The sequence below is a fragment of the Triticum dicoccoides genome, chromosome 1A, assembly GCF_002162155.2.
Source record: "Triticum dicoccoides isolate Atlit2015 ecotype Zavitan chromosome 1A, WEW_v2.0, whole genome shotgun sequence".
NCBI classification, from domain to species: Eukaryota; Viridiplantae; Streptophyta; class Magnoliopsida; order Poales; family Poaceae; genus Triticum; species Triticum dicoccoides.
Window position 1 is genome coordinate 433,631,342 of NC_041380.1, and position 17,654 is coordinate 433,648,995.

General features: G+C 41.5%; 1 protein-coding gene across 2 annotated transcripts; it reads left to right on the forward strand.

Moving 5' to 3' along the window:
* The first annotated feature begins 13,738 nt into the window (after window positions 1-13,738).
* Window positions 13,739-17,118, forward strand: LOC119277293 (probable leucine-rich repeat receptor-like protein kinase At5g49770). 2 transcript variants are annotated; one of them, XM_037558551.1, is made up of 7 exons: window positions 13,739-14,374; window positions 14,496-14,716; window positions 15,169-15,295; window positions 15,371-15,442; window positions 15,526-15,709; window positions 15,962-16,094; window positions 16,669-17,118. In XM_037558551.1, exons 1-7 carry the CDS (start codon window positions 14,224-14,226, stop codon window positions 16,915-16,917), a joined length of 1,137 nt encoding a protein of 378 aa, XP_037414448.1. In that variant the 5' UTR covers window positions 13,739-14,223; the 3' UTR covers window positions 16,918-17,118. The 2 variants fall into 2 exon arrangements, with proteins under 2 accessions (XP_037414448.1, XP_037414456.1); XM_037558559.1 differs by having other exon boundaries at window positions 15,377-15,442.
* Window positions 17,119-17,654: the final 536 nt, after the last annotated feature.

Sequence of the window (17,654 nt, forward strand, 5' to 3'; positions counted from 1 at the left end):
CATCCATAGAAACATAAAGAGCTTTAATTGATTCATCTACTTTAGGCACAAAAATTTTCATCTTGAGATTTTCCACATCATGAGCAATTCTATCAACACTTCTAGACAAATCATCAATCTTACTCAACTTTTCTTCTATGGAAGTGTTGAAAACTTTTTGTGTATTGATAAATTCTTTAATATTATTCTGAAGATCAGAAGTGTTCCTATTATTATTATAAGATTGATTTCCATAGGAATTACCATAATTATTAGAGGAATTACTAGGAAAAGGCCTAGGATTACCTCTATAAGCATTGTTGTTGAAATTATTTCAAGAGATAAAATTCACACCTATGGCATCACTATTTTGATCAATCAAAGTAGACAAAGACATATCATTAAGATAAATAGGAGTGCTTCTAGTAGCAACCAATTTCACAAGAGCATCAACTTTTTCACTCAAAGAAGAAATTTCTTCAACCAAATTAACTTTTTTACTAGTAGGAGCTCTTTCGATATGCCATTGCGAATAATTTGCCATAATATTATCAAGCAATTTGGTGGCTTCACCCAAAGTAATTTCCATAAAAGTACCACCCGCCGCGGAATCTAAAAGATTATGAGAAACAAAATTCAACCCCGCATAAAAATTTAGTATGATCATCCAAAGATTTAACCCATGAGTTGGGCAATTCCTTAGCATCATTTTCATCGTTTCCCAAGATTGTGCAACATGCTCATGTTCAAGTTGCTTGAAATTCATGATCTGGGTTATAAGGTAAATTATTTTTGCTGGCGGAAAATACTTAGTGATAGAAGCATCTTTGCACTTATTCCAAGAATCGATACTATTGTGAGGCAAAGAAGAGAACCAATTTTTTGCAGAATTATGCAAGGAAAATGGAAATAATTTCATTTTGACCACATCATTGTCCACATATTTTTTATTTTGCATATCGCATAATTCCACGAAGGTATTAAGATGGGACGTGGCATCCTCATTAGGAGTACCGGAAAATTGGTCTTTCATAACAAGATTCAGCAAAGTAGTATTAAAATCACATAACTTGGTATTTGAGAAATCACATAACTTGGTGTTCTCTTGACTCATGATGACCACACAACAAGATTGCACTCAAAAATAGATCCGGCAAGAAAACGGTGAACGAAAAAGAGAGGCGAATAAAACAGTAATTTTTTGTGAAGTGGGGGAGAGGAAAACGAGAGGCGAGTGGCGAGTGGCAAATAATGTAAATTGCAAGGAGATGAGATTTGTGATTAGGAACCTGGTATACGTTTGCTACGTCTTGAGCTTGTGTTGGTTTTCCCCGAAGAGGAAGGGATGATGCAGCAGAGTAGCGTAAGTATTTCCCTCAGTTTTTGAGAACCAAGGTATCAATCCAGTAGGAGGCCACACTCAAGTCCCTAGTACCTGCACAAAACGATAGCTACTCGCAACCAACACGATTAGGGGTTGTCAATCCCTTAACGGTCACTTACGAGAGTGAGATCTGATAGATATAATATTTTTGGTATTTTTGGTATAAAGATGCAAAGTAAAAAGTAAAGGCAAAGTAAAAAAGCAAAGCAAGATTAAAGTGATGGAGATTGATATGATGAGAATAGACCCGGGGGCCATAGGTTTCACTAGTGGCTTCTCTCAAGAGCATAAGTATTCTACGGTGGGTGAACAAATTACTGTTGAGCAATTGACAGAATTGAGCATAGTTATGAGAATATCTAGGCATGATCATGTATATAGGCATCACGTCCGTGACAAGTAGACCGAAACGATTCTGCATCTACTACTATTACTCCACTCATCGACCGCTATCCAGCATGCATCTAGAGTATTAAGTTAAAAACAGAGTAACGCCTTAAGCAAGATGACATGATGTAGAGAGATAAATTCATGCAATATGAAATAAACCCCATCTTGTTATCCTCGATGGCAACGATGCAATACGTGCCTTGCTGCCCCTTCTGTCACTGGGAAAGGACACCGCAAGATCGAACTCAAAGCTAAGCACTTCTCCCATGGCAAGAACTACCAATCTAGTTGGCCAAACCAAACGGATAATTCGAAGAGACTTGCAAAGATAACCAATCATGCATAAAAGAATTCAGAGAAGATTCAAATATTATTCATAGATAGACTTGATCATAAACCCACAATTCATCGGTCTCAACAAACACACCCCAAAAAGAAGATTACATCGAATAGATCTCCACAAGAGAGGGGGAGAACTTTATATTGAGATTCAAAGAGAGAAGAAGCCATCTAGCTACTAACTATGGACCCGAAGGTCTGAGGTAAACTACTCACACTTCATCGGAGGGGCAAGGATGATGTAGAAGCCCTCCGTGATGACGTCCCTCTTCCGGCAGAGCTCCGGAACAGGCCCCAAGATGGGATCTCGTGGATACAGAAAGTTGCGGCGGTGGAATTAGGTTTTTGGCTCCTATTCTGATCGTTTGGGGGTACGTAGGTATATATAGGAGGAAGGAGTACGTCGGTGGAGCACCGAGGGGCCCACGAGGCAAGAGGCGCGCCCTAGGGGGGGCGCGCCCCCCACCCTCGTGACCTCCTCTTTGACTCCCTGGAGTAGGGTACAAGTCTCCTGGATCACGTTCGGTGAGAAAATCATATTCCCAAATATTTTATTCCGTTTGGACTCCGTTTGATATTCTGTTTCTCTGAAACACTAAAATAGGCAAAAAAACAACAATTCTGGGCTGGGCCTCCGGTTAATAGGTTAGTCCCAAAAATAATATAAAAGTGGAAAATAAAGCCCAATATAGTCCAAAACAGTAGATAATATAGCATGGAGCAATCAAAAATTATAGATACGTTGGAGACGTATCAGGCATCCCCAAGCTTAATTCCTGCTCGTCCTCGAGTAGGTAAATGATAAAAAGAGAATTTTTGATGCGGAGTGCTACTTCGCATAATTTCAATGCAAATCTTCTTAATTGTGGTATAAATATTCAGATTAGAAAGATTCAAGATAAAAGTTTATATTGACATAAAAATAATAATACTTCAAGCATACTAACAAAGCAATTATGTCTTCTCAAAATAACATGGCCAAAGAAAGTTATCCCTAAAAAATCATATAGTCTGGCTATGCTCTATCTTCACCACACAAAGTATTTAAATCATGCACAACCCCGATGACAAGCCAAGCAATTGTTTCATACTCTAACTTTTTCAAAACTTTTTCAATTTTCACGCAATACATGAGCGTGAGCCATCGATATAGCACTATAGGTGGAATAGAATGGTGGTTGTGGAGAAGACAAAAAGGAGAAGATAGTCTCACATCAACTAGGCGTATCAACGGGCTATGGAGAAGCCCATCAATAGATATCAATGTGAGTGAGTAGGGATTGCCATGCAACGGATGCACTAGAGCTATAAATGTATGAAAGCTCAAAAAGAAACTAAGTGGGTGTGCATCCAACTTGCTTGCTCATGAAGACCTAGGGCAATTTGAGGAATCCCATCATTGGAATATACAATCCAAGTTCTATAATGTAAAATTCCCACTAGTATATGAAAGTGACAACATATGAGACTCTCTATATGAAGAACATGGTGCTACTTTGCAGCACAATATATGATACTCGCTATATCATGGTGCTACTTTGAAGCACAAGTGTGGGAAAAAGATAGTAGCATTGCCCCTTTTTATTTATTTTCTTTTTTTGGCCTTCTTTTTTTTGGCCTTTCTTTTTTTATTGGGACAATGCTCTATTAAATGATGATCATCACACTTCTATTTATTTACAACTCAATGATTACAACTCGATACTTAGAACAAAGTATGACTCTATATGGATGCCTCCGGCGGTGTACCGGGATATGCAATGAATCAAGAGTGACAAGTATGAAAAAATTATGAATGGTGGCTTTGCCACAAATACTATATCAACTACATGATCATGCTAAGCAATATGACAATGATGAATATGTCATGATGAACTAGACGGTGGAAAGTTGCATGGCAATATATCTCAGAATGGCTATGGAAATGCCATAATAGGTAGGTATGGTGGCTGTTTTGAGGAAGGTATATGGTAGGTGTATGATACCGGCGAAAGGTGCATGGTATTAGAGAGGCTAGCAAAGGTGGAAGGGTGAGAGTGCATATAATCCATGGACTCAACATTAGTCATAAAGAACTCATATAATTATTGCAAAAATCTAGAAGTTATCAAAGAAAAGTACTACGCGCATGCTCCTAGGGGGATAGATTGGTAGGAAAAGACCATCGCTTGTCCCCGACCGCCACTCATAAGGAAGACAATCAATAAATAAATCATGCTCCGACTTCATCACATAACGGTTCACCATACGTGCATGCTACGGGAATCACAAACTTCAACACAAGTATTCTTTAAATTCACAACTACTCAACTAGCATGACTTTAATATTATCACCTCCATATCTCAAAACAATTATCATGCTTCAATCTTTTCTTAGTATTCAACACACTCAAAATAAAGTTTCACAAATCTTGAATACCAAGCATATTATTATTAAGCAAATTACCATGCTATTAAGACTCTCAAAATAATTTAAGTGAAGTATGAGAGATCAATATTTTATTTAAAACAAATCCACCACCGTGCTCTAAAAGATCTAAGTGAAGCACATAGAGCAAAATTATAACGCTCAAAAGATATAAGTGAAGCACATAGAGCAAAACTACTTAGCTCAAAAGATTTAAGTGAAGCACATAGAGTATTCTATCAAATTTTAATTTATGTATGGCTCTCTCAAAAGGTGTGTAGAGCAACGATGATTGTGGCATACTAAGACACAAAGACACAAATAATACAAGATGCTCCAAGCAAAACACATATCATGTTGGTGAATAAAAATATAGCTCCAAGTAAATTACCGATGGAAGTGGACGAAAGAGGGGATGCCTTCCGGGGCATCCCCAAGCTTTGAATTTTTGGTGTCCTTGGATTATCTTGGGGGTGCCATGGGCATCCCCAAGCTTGGGCTCTTGCCACTCCTTGTTCCATAATCCATCAAATCCTTACCCAAAACTTGAAAACTTCACAACACAAAAGTTAAAGAAGAAAACTCGTGAGCTCCGTTAGCGAAAGAAAACAAAAGACCACTTTCAAGGTACTGTAATGAACTCATTCTTTATTTATATTTGTGTTAAACTTACTTTATTCCAACTTCTCTATGGATTATAAACTATTTTACTAGCCATAGATTCATCAAAATAAGCAAACAACACACGAAAAACAGAATCTGTCAAAAACAGAACAGTCTGTAGTAACTGTAGCTAGCGCAAGATCTGGAACCCCAAAAATTGTAAAATAAATTTCTGAACGTGAGGAATTTATCTATTAATCATCTGAAGAAAGAATTAACTAAATATCACTCTTCAAATAAAAATGACAGCAGTTCTCGTGAGGGCTAAAGTTTCTGTTTTTTATAGCAAATTCAACAAGACTTTTCCCAAGTCTTCCCAACGGTTCTACTTGGCACAAACACTAATTAAACACAAAAAACACAACCATAACAGAGGCTAGATAATTTATTTATTACTAAACAGGAGTAAAAAGCAAGTAATAAAAATAAAATTGGGTTGCCTCCCAACAAGCGCTATCGTTTTAACGCCCCTAGCTAGGCATAACAAGCGAGGATAGATCTAGGTACTGCCATCTTTGGTAGGCAATCTATAAGTGGCTCTCATGATAGTTTCATATGGTAACTTTATTTTCTTTCTTGTAAAGTGTTCCATGCCCTTTTTTAATGGAAATTGAAATCTAATATTCCCTTCCTTCATATCAATAATCGCACCAACCGTTCTAAGGAAAGGTCTACCAAGAATAATAGGGCAAGAAGGATTGCAATCTATATCAAGAACAATGAAATCTACGGGTACATAATTCCTATTTGCAACAATAAGAACATCATTAATTCTTCCCATAGGTTTATTAATAGTGGAATCCGCAAGATGCAAGTTTAGAGAGCAATCATCAAAATTACGGAAATCTAGCAAATCACACAAAGTCTTGGGAATAATAGAGACACTAGCACCCAAATCACACAAAGCATAAAACTCATGATCTTTAATTTTAATTTTAATAGTTGGTTCCCACTCATCATAGAGTTTTCTAGGGATAGAAACTTTCAACTCAAGTTTTTCTTCATAAGATTGCATCAAGGCATCAACAATATGTTCGGTGAAGGCTTTATTTCGACTATAAGCATGTGGAGAATTTAGCATGGATTGCAACAAGGAAATACAATCAATTAAAGAGAAACTTTCATAATTAAATTCCTTTAAATCCAATATAGTGGGTTTAGCAACATCTAGATTTTTATTTCTTTCAATCCCACTTTCATCAATTTCATCATTAAGATCTAAATACTCCGAATTTTTAGAACGCCTTCTAGGTAAAGGAAGATCATATTCAGTTTCATCAAGATTCATATTGCAAAACCAAGATTTAATAGGGGGCACATCAATAACTTTTAGATCTTCATCTTGATTTTCATAGGAATTGGAGGAACACGCTTTAATAAAGGCATCTTTGGAAGCAGGCATCCTAGTGGTTCTTTCCTTACACTCATCAATTGAAATTCTCATGGCTTTGAAAGACTCATTGATATCATGCTTATGTGGAATAGATCTAAGTTTCAAAGAATCAACATCAAGAGCAATTCTATCAACGTTCCTAGCCAAATCATCAATCTTAAGCAATTTTTCTTCAATCATAGCATTAAAATTCTTTTGCGAAGAAATAAATTCTTTAATATTACATTCAAAATCAGAGGGCTTCTTATCATAATTTCCATAAGAGTTGTTGTGGGAATTCCCATAATTATTAGAAGGATTACTAGGATATGGCCTAGGATTAAAAGTCCCTCTATAAGCGTTGTTACCAAAATTATTCCTACCAACAAAATTCACATCCATAGATTCATTGTTATTCTCAATCAAAGTAGACAAAGGCATATCATTAGGATCAGAAGAAACACTCTTAGTAGCAAATAATTTCATAAGTTCATCCATCTTTCCACTCAACACATTAACTTCTTCTATCGCATGCACTTTTTTATTAGAAGATCTTTCAGTATGCCATTGAGAATAATTAACCATAATATTATCTAGGAGTTTAGTAGCATCTCCTAAAGTGATTTCCATAAAATTGCCTCCCACGGGCGAATCTTAAAGATTTCTAGAAGCAAAATTCAATCCGGCATAAAAAATTTGTATAATCATCCACAAATTCAAACCATGAGTAGAGCAATTACGTATCATTAATTTCATTCTCTCCCAAGCTTGTGCAACATGTTCATGATCAAGTTGTTTAAAGTTCATAATATCGTTTCTAAGAGAGATGATCTTAGCCGGAGGAAAATACTTAGAGATAAAAGCATCTTTGCACTTGATCCATGAATCAATACTATTTTTAGGCAAAGACGAAAACCAAGCTTTAGCACGATCTCTAAGCGAAAAAGGAAATAGCTTCAATTTAACGACATCATTATCGACATCTTTTTTCTTTTTCATATCACATAAATCAACGAAGCTATTCAGATGAGTAGCGGCATCTTCACTAGGAAGGCCGGCGAATTGATCTTTCATAACAAGATTCAACAAAGCAGTATTGATTTCACAAGATTCAGCATCGGTAAGAGGAGCAATCGGAGTGCTAAGGAAATCATTATTATTGGTATTGGTGAAGTCACACAATTTAGTATTATCTTGAGACATCGCGACAAACAAGCAATCTAACACACGAGCAAACAAAAAGCAAGCGGGCAAAAAAAGAGGCAAATAAAGAGGGAGGATAGAGAGAAAGAGAGGGCGAATAAAACGGCAAGGGTGAAGTGGGGGAGAGGAAAACGAGAGGCAAATGGCAAATAATGTAATGCGAGAGATAGGGATTGTGATGGGTACTTGGTATGTTGACTTTTTGCGTAGACTCCCCGGCAACGGCGCCAGAAATCCTTCTTGCTACGTCTTGAGCTTGCGTTGGTTTTCCCCGAAGAGGAAGGGATGATGCAGCAGAGTAGCGTAAGTATTTCCCTCAGTTTTTGAGAACCAAGGTATCAATCAAGTAGGAGGCCACGCTCAAGTCCCTCGTACCTGCACAGAACGATAGCTACTCGCGACCAACGTGATTAGGGGTTGTCAATCCCTTCACAGTCACTTACGAGAGTGAGATCTGATAGATATAATATTTTTGGTATTTTTGGTATAAAGATGCAAAGTAAAAAGTAAAGGCAAAGTAAAAAAGCAAAGTAAGATTAAAGTGATGGAGATTGATATGATGAGAATAGACCTGGGGGCCATAGGTTTCACTAGTGGCTTCTCAAGAGCATAAGTATTCTACGGTGGGTGAACAAATTACTGTTGAGCAATTGACAGAATTGAGCATAGTTATGAGAATATCTAGGCATGATCATGTATATAGGCATCACGTCCGTGATAAGTAGACCGAAACGATTCTGCATCTACTACTATTACTCCACTCATCGACCACTATCCAGCATGCATCTAGAGTATTAAGTTAAAAACAGAGTAACGCCTTAAGCAAGATGACATGATGTAGAGAGATAAATTCATGCAATATGAAATAAACCCCATCTTGTTATCCTCGATGGCAACGATGCAATACGTGCCTTGCTGCCCCTTCTGTCACTGGGAAAGGACACCGCAAGATCGAACCCAAAGCTAAGCACTTCTCCCATGGCAAGAACTACCAATCTAGTTGGCCAAACCAAACCGATAATTCGAAGAGACTTGCAAAGATAACCAATCATGCATAAAAGAATTCAGAGAAGATTCAAATATTATTCATAGATAGACATGATCATAAACCCACAATTCATCGATCTCAACAAACACACCGCAAAAAGAAGATTACATCGAATAGATCTCCACAAGAGAGGGGGAGAACTTTATATTGAGATTCAAAGAGAGAAGAAGACATCTAGCTACTAACTATGGACCCAAAGGTCTGAGGTAAACTACTCACACTTCATAGGAGGGGCAAGGATGATGTAGAAGCCCTCTGTGATGACGACCCTCTTCCGGCGGAGCTCCGGAATAGGCCCCAAGATGGGATCTCGTGGATACAGAAAGTTGCAGCGGTGGAATTAGGTTTTTGGCTCCTATTCTGATCGTTTGGGGGTACGTAGGTATATATAGGAGGAAGGAGTACGTCGGTGGAGCACCGAGGGGCCCACGAGGCAAGAGGCGCGCCCTAGGGGGGGCACGCCCCCCACCCTCGTGACCTCCTCTTTGACTCCCTGGAGTAGGGTACAAGTCTCCTGGATCACGTTCGGTGAGAAAATCACGTTCCCAAAGATTTTATTCCGTTTGGACTCCGTTTGATATTTTGTTTCTCCGAAACACTGAAATAGGCAAAAACAACAATTCTGGGCTGGGCCTCCGGTTAATACGTTAGTCCCAAAAATAATATAGAAGTGGAAAATAAAGCCCAATATAGTCCAAAACAGTAGATAATATAGCATGGAGCAATCAAAAATTATAGATATGTTGGAGACGTATCAACGTTGAAGATCCTCCCCGGCAACGGCGCCAGAAATTCCTTTTAATGTCGCTTGAAGCTATGTCGGTATTTCCCCAAAGAGGAAGGGATGATGCAGAACAACAGCGGTATGTATTTCCCTCAGATATGAAACCAAGGTTATCGAACCAGTAGGAGAACCAAGAAACACAACGTAAACAACACCTGCACACAGATAATAAATCCTCGCAAACCGACGTGTTAAAGGGGTTGTCAATCCCTTTCGGGGTACGACGCCTCAAGATTGGCAAACGGACGTGAGATAAATTTGTAGTAAATTAAATGATAGATCGCAAATAAAATAAATAGAAATAAAATGCAGCAAGGTATTTTTGTATTTCTGGTTTAATAGATCTGGAAATAAATGCAAGAGAAAAGTAGATCGCAAAGGCAAATATATGAGAAGAAAGATCCGGCGGCGTAGGTTTCACTAGTGGCTTCTCTCGAGAAAAATAGCAAACGGTGGGTGAACAAATTACTGTTGGGAAATTGACAGAACTTCAAATAATTATGACGATATCCAGGCAATGATCCTTATATAGGCATCACGTCCAAGATTAGTAGACCGACTCCTGCCTGCATCTACTACTATTACTCCACACATCGACCGCTATCCAGCATGCATCTAGTGTATTAAGTTCATGATGGAGAAAATGAGTGATGCAATAAGAACGATGACATGATGTAGACAAGATCTATCTATGTAGAGATAGACCCCATCTTTTATCCTTAGTAGCAACGATACATACGTGTTGTTTCCATTTCTGTCATTGGGATCAAGCACCGTAAGATCGAACCCACTACAAAGCACCTCTTCCCATTGCAAGATAAATAGATCAAGTTGGCCAAACAAAACCCAAATATCAGAAAAGAAATACGAGCCTATAAGATATCATGCATAAAAGAGATCAAAGAAACTCAAATGCTTTCATGGATATGAAAAGATAGGTATGATCATAAACTCAAAGTTCATCTATCCCAACAAACACACTGCAAAAGAATTACATCATATGGATCTCCAAGAGACCATTGTATTGAGAATCAAGAGAGAGAGAGATGAAGCCATCTAGCTACTAACTACGGACCCGAAGGTCTACAAAGAACTACTCACGCATCATCGGAGAGGCACCAATGGAGGTGGTGAACCCCATTCGAGATGGTGTCTAGATTGGATCTGGTGGTTCTGAACTCTGCGGCTGATGGATGAATATTTCGTCAACTCCCCTAGGGTTTCTGGAATATTGGGGTATTTATAGAGCAAAGTGGTGGGCACGACCCACCAGGGCGCGCCTGGCCTCCTGGCGCGCCCTGGTGGGTTGTGCCCCCCTCGGGGTACCCCCCAGGCACAGCCAGGGCCCGTTGTGTTCCTTTTGGACCATAAAAATTCTCTGTAAAGTTTTGTGGCATTTGGACTCCGTTTGATATTTATTTTCTGCGATAAAAAATATGGAAAAATAGCAACTGGCACTTGGCACTATGTCAATAGGTTAGTACCAAAAATGATATAAAATGATTATAAAATAATTATAAAACATCCAAGATTGATAATATAACAGCATGGAACAATAAAAAATTATAGATACGTTGAAGACACATCACATGGCCACTCGCTGATGACAACACTGGATGCTCGAGCTCTGCTCAACGGCTCTCCGTTCACCACCAAAGGTGTCTACCAAATGCTATCCCCACATGGCACGAACCCCCACCTGCTGGCCATTTGGGAATCACGTGTGCCCAAGAAGGTTGTGTTGTTTGGATGTCTGCTCTACTCAGACCGCATAAATAGGTGAGCAAATCTTCAGCACAAGACTCACATCGACTAGTCATGCCCGCGATGCAACCACCCAAAGGAAGACTTGCAACACTTGTTCATCTCTTGTCCTGATAGCCTAAGAATTTGGCGGGAACTAGCCATTTCCCCGGGGTTTAACCCAATCTCCAATATCCGGGCCTCTTGCATGCCTACTCGGCTGCCATCCATGATCAATGAGTTCACATCCTAATAATCCTCTGGAAAATTTGGGATGCGTGAAACTAGAAGGTTTTTCAAAACATGGACATCCCTATTTCAGCCTCTCTTAGAGAAATTGTTAACAATTTAACTTTATGGTCCCTTAGGCTTAAAGATAGCCAAAAAATGGATCACTCTAGCTTGTGGCCTAACTTAATGTCTTCACGCATTGCGTGATCCCTTTCTTGTGTACTCGGGGCATCAACAATTTGAAATATACACAAGTGGGGAGCCTTCCCCCGGTGAGCGTTTCACAATAGAAACAAAAAAGAGCGAAGTAGAATATTCAAATAATTACTTAATAAATATGATGCAATGCAATACTTATGATGGAATGATATGCAAAAATAAAATAGCAAAAAAATTGCCAGGAAAGAGCACGCACAGAGTGGGAGGTGCGGTGTTCTCGGGCCTGCCCAAAGCTGGAACCGACAACCCCCACTACTACGCATGGTGAGGGGGTTGTTTCATGTAGACGGACAACTTCCACGATGTTTTGCGTTGAAACCGATGGCAGCCTATGCTGCAATCGGCTAACCATTTTGCTGGAACCAACATCAGTAGTTGTTGCAATCAGCCACGCGATGTACTAGAACCGGGTGCGCCCTCGCCGCCGACACGTTTTTTTTGCTGGAACCAGTGTTTTGTTGAAACTAGCTTTTTTATTTGCTACAATCGAACCTCTAGAGTCTCCTGCTAAGTTTATTTTTGCTGGGACTAGCAATCTTGTTTGCTACAAATCAACCACCGAAGTTCTCCCTCTAGAGTTTGTTTTTTATGGAACCAATATCCTTTTTTGCTGGAACCTGGTAGTGTTTTTGCTTCAATCGACCACTGAGGATTTGTTGCTCTTTTTAGATCTTTTTTGTTGGACACGACGGTGCAAGCCGACGATCGCGGTGAGCCGGAGGGGGTTTACGCTGGGGATGTTGCAATCATGGCGATCACGCGCTGGATTTGGCTGTTTTAAGAGCTGCATTCACGGTGAATCGCGCCTGGAGTCAATGGCGGTCGTGATGCAATCCCGGTGGCCACGGGGGAGGGACCTCGTCGGAGCTCATCAGGCACGTCCACAACAGTGGCGAGGGGGATGGTGTGCCTCCCCTTGTTTTTCTCGCGAGCGGTGCGAGGGAAGGAGACGATGCGGGAAGGGCCAAATCCAATGGCCATGCACGAATAGATCGGGTGGATGTGCGTCGAGACCGTTGTGTAGCGCTGCCCTTGAGAGAAAGATGTCAGAACGAGTCACTGGGGTACAAAAATCTTACACTTACGGAAAACTGCTACCGACTGATTTTATCGGGTGATGTGCCCTCTTAATTCTCCCCCTCTAGATTTTGACTGACTCACTCCTTGATTTTAACTCGACCCTGTCAACTCGTAACCTCCTTTCCGTAAGAAATGACCCATAGATGTAGCAAAGCTCGCCCTACCAAATCACTCGGTGATATACCTAGCCAGAAGTCGGGTTGGGCCTAAAAAAGCCCGCAACAAAAAACCTAGGCTCGGGCTTGGGCCGGCCTTTGAGCCTAGATTTTAGGCCCAAGACCAGCCCATAAGTGGAAAAGCCGGTCGGGCCTCTTCCTTAGAACGCACATATGCTAAGCCCAAGCCTGGCCAGCCCAAGCCTTCGGGATCAAAACTTAGGCCCAGGCCGGTCCGTGGGCAAGGCCGGTCTGACCGGACCGGATTCCCCATGGCCAGGTATACTCGGTAAAATCTTCTAAAAAAAGGTATACTCGGTGAAAACGATTAGAGATGGCCTCCTACGGAGCAAGCAGACTCCCCTGCTTTCCTTGCTTACGGAGTAGAAAGTGGGAACCAACCACCGCACTTTCTCTCCTTTTACCCTTTTTGCTCCCGCTCCATCTCGTCCCGAGACGCTTTTCAGCTCGCTCTCCGCTTTTTCCCGGCGAAATGCATCAGCACCACGTACGCACAGCACCACCCATGTCCATGTCCATGTCCATGTAGTAGGAGAGAGCAGAGGACGGTGAAAGAAGGACGAAAGAAAGATTCCGACGCAGCAAGCTTCTCTCTCCACACCAGAACACACACAGCGGGACGGCCGGGCCCTACAGTCACGCACAGCACACGCCCCCCGACACGCGCACACACACATGGGGTGGGGGTGGGGGTGGGGGGAGCCTGGCGATGGCGCAAGAGGGAGGGCCGTCCCCTCTCCTTTGACAAAAGGGGCGGCCGCCGCAGGGATGGAGGGAGGGATCCAACGATTTGCCATGTGCAGCGCCTCCCCTACACCACCACACACCGCAGCTAGCACCCTATCCACCATCCTCTTCCTCCCCTTCTTGCTTCTTCTTGATTGATCGCCCACGCCCGGTCCACTCTTCTTCTTGGTCCTGCCCCTAGCCCTACAGCTTAGATGCGTGCATATGTAGCTGCATTGCCCAATTGAGGCGCCAAATCGGAGAAAGATATCGCTGCTGCATTCATGCGTGCCGGAGCTATACCACCCACCGATTTGGGGGTAGGTGAGGACCAGTGTTGGCTTCGGGTTTAGATTTGGGAGCGCTGCTTCGCTTGATCATTTCTCAAGTGCAGCGCTGCTGCTGCTTACTCCGACACTAGGCAGGAAAAGAAAATCCCCCCTCCACGACTTTGCTGATTCGATGTCACGGGCATCCGGATGTCATTGTCGATCGCCGCTATAGCCGGCATTGCCGCCGGTGGCGCCGCCTTGCTCATCGTGGTGGCCGTGGTGATCGCGCTTTGGTGCCGGGCGCGCGCGCGGCGTAACAGGACATCCGAAACCGGCTCCTCGGATCCTTCCACCCTAGGTGAATTGCGGTTGCTGTTCCGTGCACCGTCCATGGATGACAATGCTGCTGCTTTCTTTCTCCGGCAAATTTTCAGCTCTGCTCTGCTAATGCAATGTCTCTGTATTGCTGGTGGCATCAGTGGAGTGGGGCAAGGGGGGCCGAAGTTCCTCGGCGCCAGAGCGTCAGGGCGCCAGACAATTCTCTCTCGAGGAGCTGGCGCAGGCGACCAACAACTTCAGCGAGGCCAACTTGGTTGGCGCCGGGAGCTTTGGCCTGGTGTACAAGGGGTTGCTTTTTGATGGTTCAGTCGTGGCCATCAAGAGGCGCACGGGAGCACCAAGGCTGGAGTTTTCCGACGAGGTAAACTATTTGGATGCAACTGCAAATGCAGGGACATTGCTGTTCTTGTAAGGATACAGTATAATTTACCTCCATTCTGCCATGCCTGTGACCAGAGTAAATCTGGTCTCCTGAATTTTATGTCCGACTGTTTCGTCATACCGTGTCGAAGTTTCTGGTTTTGATGTTCTATGCGATGCTGACTTGACAATTCAGTGTCTTGAATTACATTGGATACAACAGTTAACGGCATTGCCTAAATTGTGCCGTATTTATGGTCAGATAGTGAACATTTTAGTCGAGTGACTTGTTTGTGGGGTAAGTTTGGAAGATCTGTCTCTTGTCCATTACTGTTGTTGTTTGCTATTGAAAAAAGCTTGCCTCAATTAGACAGGGACAGCTAAATAAATGCGTCTGTTGCGGCCTAATAAATTTGGCATTCTTAACTTCTTTGGTGTCCTTGCATTATGCAGGTTAGGAGGCTTTCAGAGATTTGTCATCGGAACATCGTAACTCTGATTGGTTATTGCCAGGAAGGAGGTCTACAAATGCTAGTGTTTGAGTACTCACCCAATGGCAATGTCTGTAGCCATCTATATGGTAATATGTGGTTATCGTCAGAAATTAGGTTGTGGCTTTTTACTTTCTTTTCTGAAACCTTACACCTTTTACTAGATTCAGGGAAAGGCTCGATGACACGGCTTGAGTTCAAACAGAGGCTAGCAATAGCCATTGGTGCAGCTAAAGGTAGTACAACTATGAGATGTCGGCTGTTTTTTTTCTGTTATGAATTTAGAAAATAGCAAGTATAACTGCAGTTTGACTTGCAGGTCTGAATCATCTGCATAGTCTTATGCCTCCTTTGATCCACAAGAACTTCAAGACGAGCAATGTACTGGTCGATGAGAATTTTATTGCGAAGGTGGCTGATGCTGGACTTTTTAGGTTACTCAGAGGACATGAAGATGTCGGGTCATCGCATGGGTTTAGCAGCAGTGTCTACCAGGATCCCGAGTAAGTTCAAGTACCGTATCCTTTTATCTTCTGTTTTTCAGACCAGACAACAAATATGTAGACCGCCATGTCCCCATTGGAGATTGATATGTTCGAAAAGCTTGTGCACGAAACGTATCATTCAGTTTCATTTTTAGGAAAAATGTCATCTAGTTGTTTTGTTGCTGTGTCTTTCATTTGTGGGATGATCAGTCTAATCCTCTCTGTAATAATCCTTGTGACTCATAACGCATTGTGCATGTTTGTTCTTAGAGCACACTCGGTGGCGCAGTTTTCTGAAAGCAGCGACGTCTACAGCTTTGGAGTGTTTCTTTTGGAGCTAATTACTGGCAGAGAAGCTGCTAGCTTGCAACCTCCAGAATCCAGAGAATCCCTGGCCCACTGGGTAATTTCCTTTGGCATGTAGCTGTAAGCTGCCTAGAGAGAATGCTATGAACTTTTACTGCCTCTCTGAAAGAAGTCTTCAGCAAGCAAAATGACTGCCTATGATTTTTTAGCAAGTTGTCAGACTACCTATGATTTTGTGAACCTTCTGCTGCCTTTTTTGTTAGGAGAAAGGATGGAATCTTTGATTCACTGTTCCAGTGATAAACCTATGATCAGGTTGTGTGCACATTGACAAAATGATAACTATGTTGCCTTGCTAAACCAATGGAGCATAGATTTTGCCAACTCACTAACAGCTAGAAAATATCTGTCTAGAAACAGTTTCACTCCTTTTGCTATGATGAAGCATGTATGTCACATTCAGTAAGATTGCTTGAATTCTTCTTCATTTTATATTAAATAGTAGTCCATGACATTTGATATGCATTTTCCTACCTTGATTGAGATATAACTTTATAAGAAAAGTCGTCAAAACAATTATAAAGAGAACTGATGTTGCTTGTGCACCATTTGATTAGACAGTAGTATATCCTAACATCCCACTGACAGGCATTTTGTTGTCTTTTTGAAAGCTGGAAGCACATTTCAGTTCAAATGAACTGATTGACCCAAGGTTAGGTGGCGGTTTCACGACAGAAGGTATGAAAGAATTTGTTGGGCTTGCTTTCCAGTGTCTGAACCCATCCTCCAGAAGGCGGCCGAAGATTCGGCTGGTTGCGGCTGAACTAGACCGTATTCTCGAGACGGAGATGTCTCTAACAACGATTATGGGTGACGGAACCGCCATCATCACCCTTGGGAGCCAACTATTTACATCGTAAAGACAGAGATTGATTGCATGTCTGTTATTTGATGACATGATGATTGTTTTTTTAGAGTCCAGCAGCTGTTGTTTATGATATGTTGTACAGGCTCTGCATTGTAGCGAATTACCATGTATGGTTGTTTTTTAAGCTTATCATGGTTGTTATATTCTGTAAGGTCGGTGAGAAGAAATAGATCTGTATGTATCTTCCTTTTTCTTCCTCCTATTTGTCACTCGACGAATTGTATGCAATTTTCAGATCGTTTGCTGTTTTGATGTTGTAATCCCTGAGAGCACTATCAATTTGAGTTCCTGTGCTAAGCTGGTACCATATTAACTTCCTACTAGTTGACAACTACTGTAATTGCCAGCAGTTGCATTACTCATACAAGGTAGCACTTTCCTAATCTTGGTTAGATCCTGAATGGGGCCACATTGTTTCAAGCCTTCCAATTTCCATGATACAATCTCTAACCTTCACTGCCTAGCAAAACCTTTGATTAACTATGTTACCGCTTGCTCAGACCCTCTTATAGTGTTGCTAGTTGCAAGTGCAGGGTTTTCCATGTGACAACATGGATATCTTATCATTATTATCATGTTTAATTGTTAAACTTGATTATATACCTGACTAAGGGTGGAAGGCTCAAGCCTATGCCCTGGTGATTTTTTCCACTCTGGTCAACCCTAGTTTTCGTACTTCTGGCTATTATGTTCATTGATGAGCGCATTCTACCATGTGTGGGGTATTAT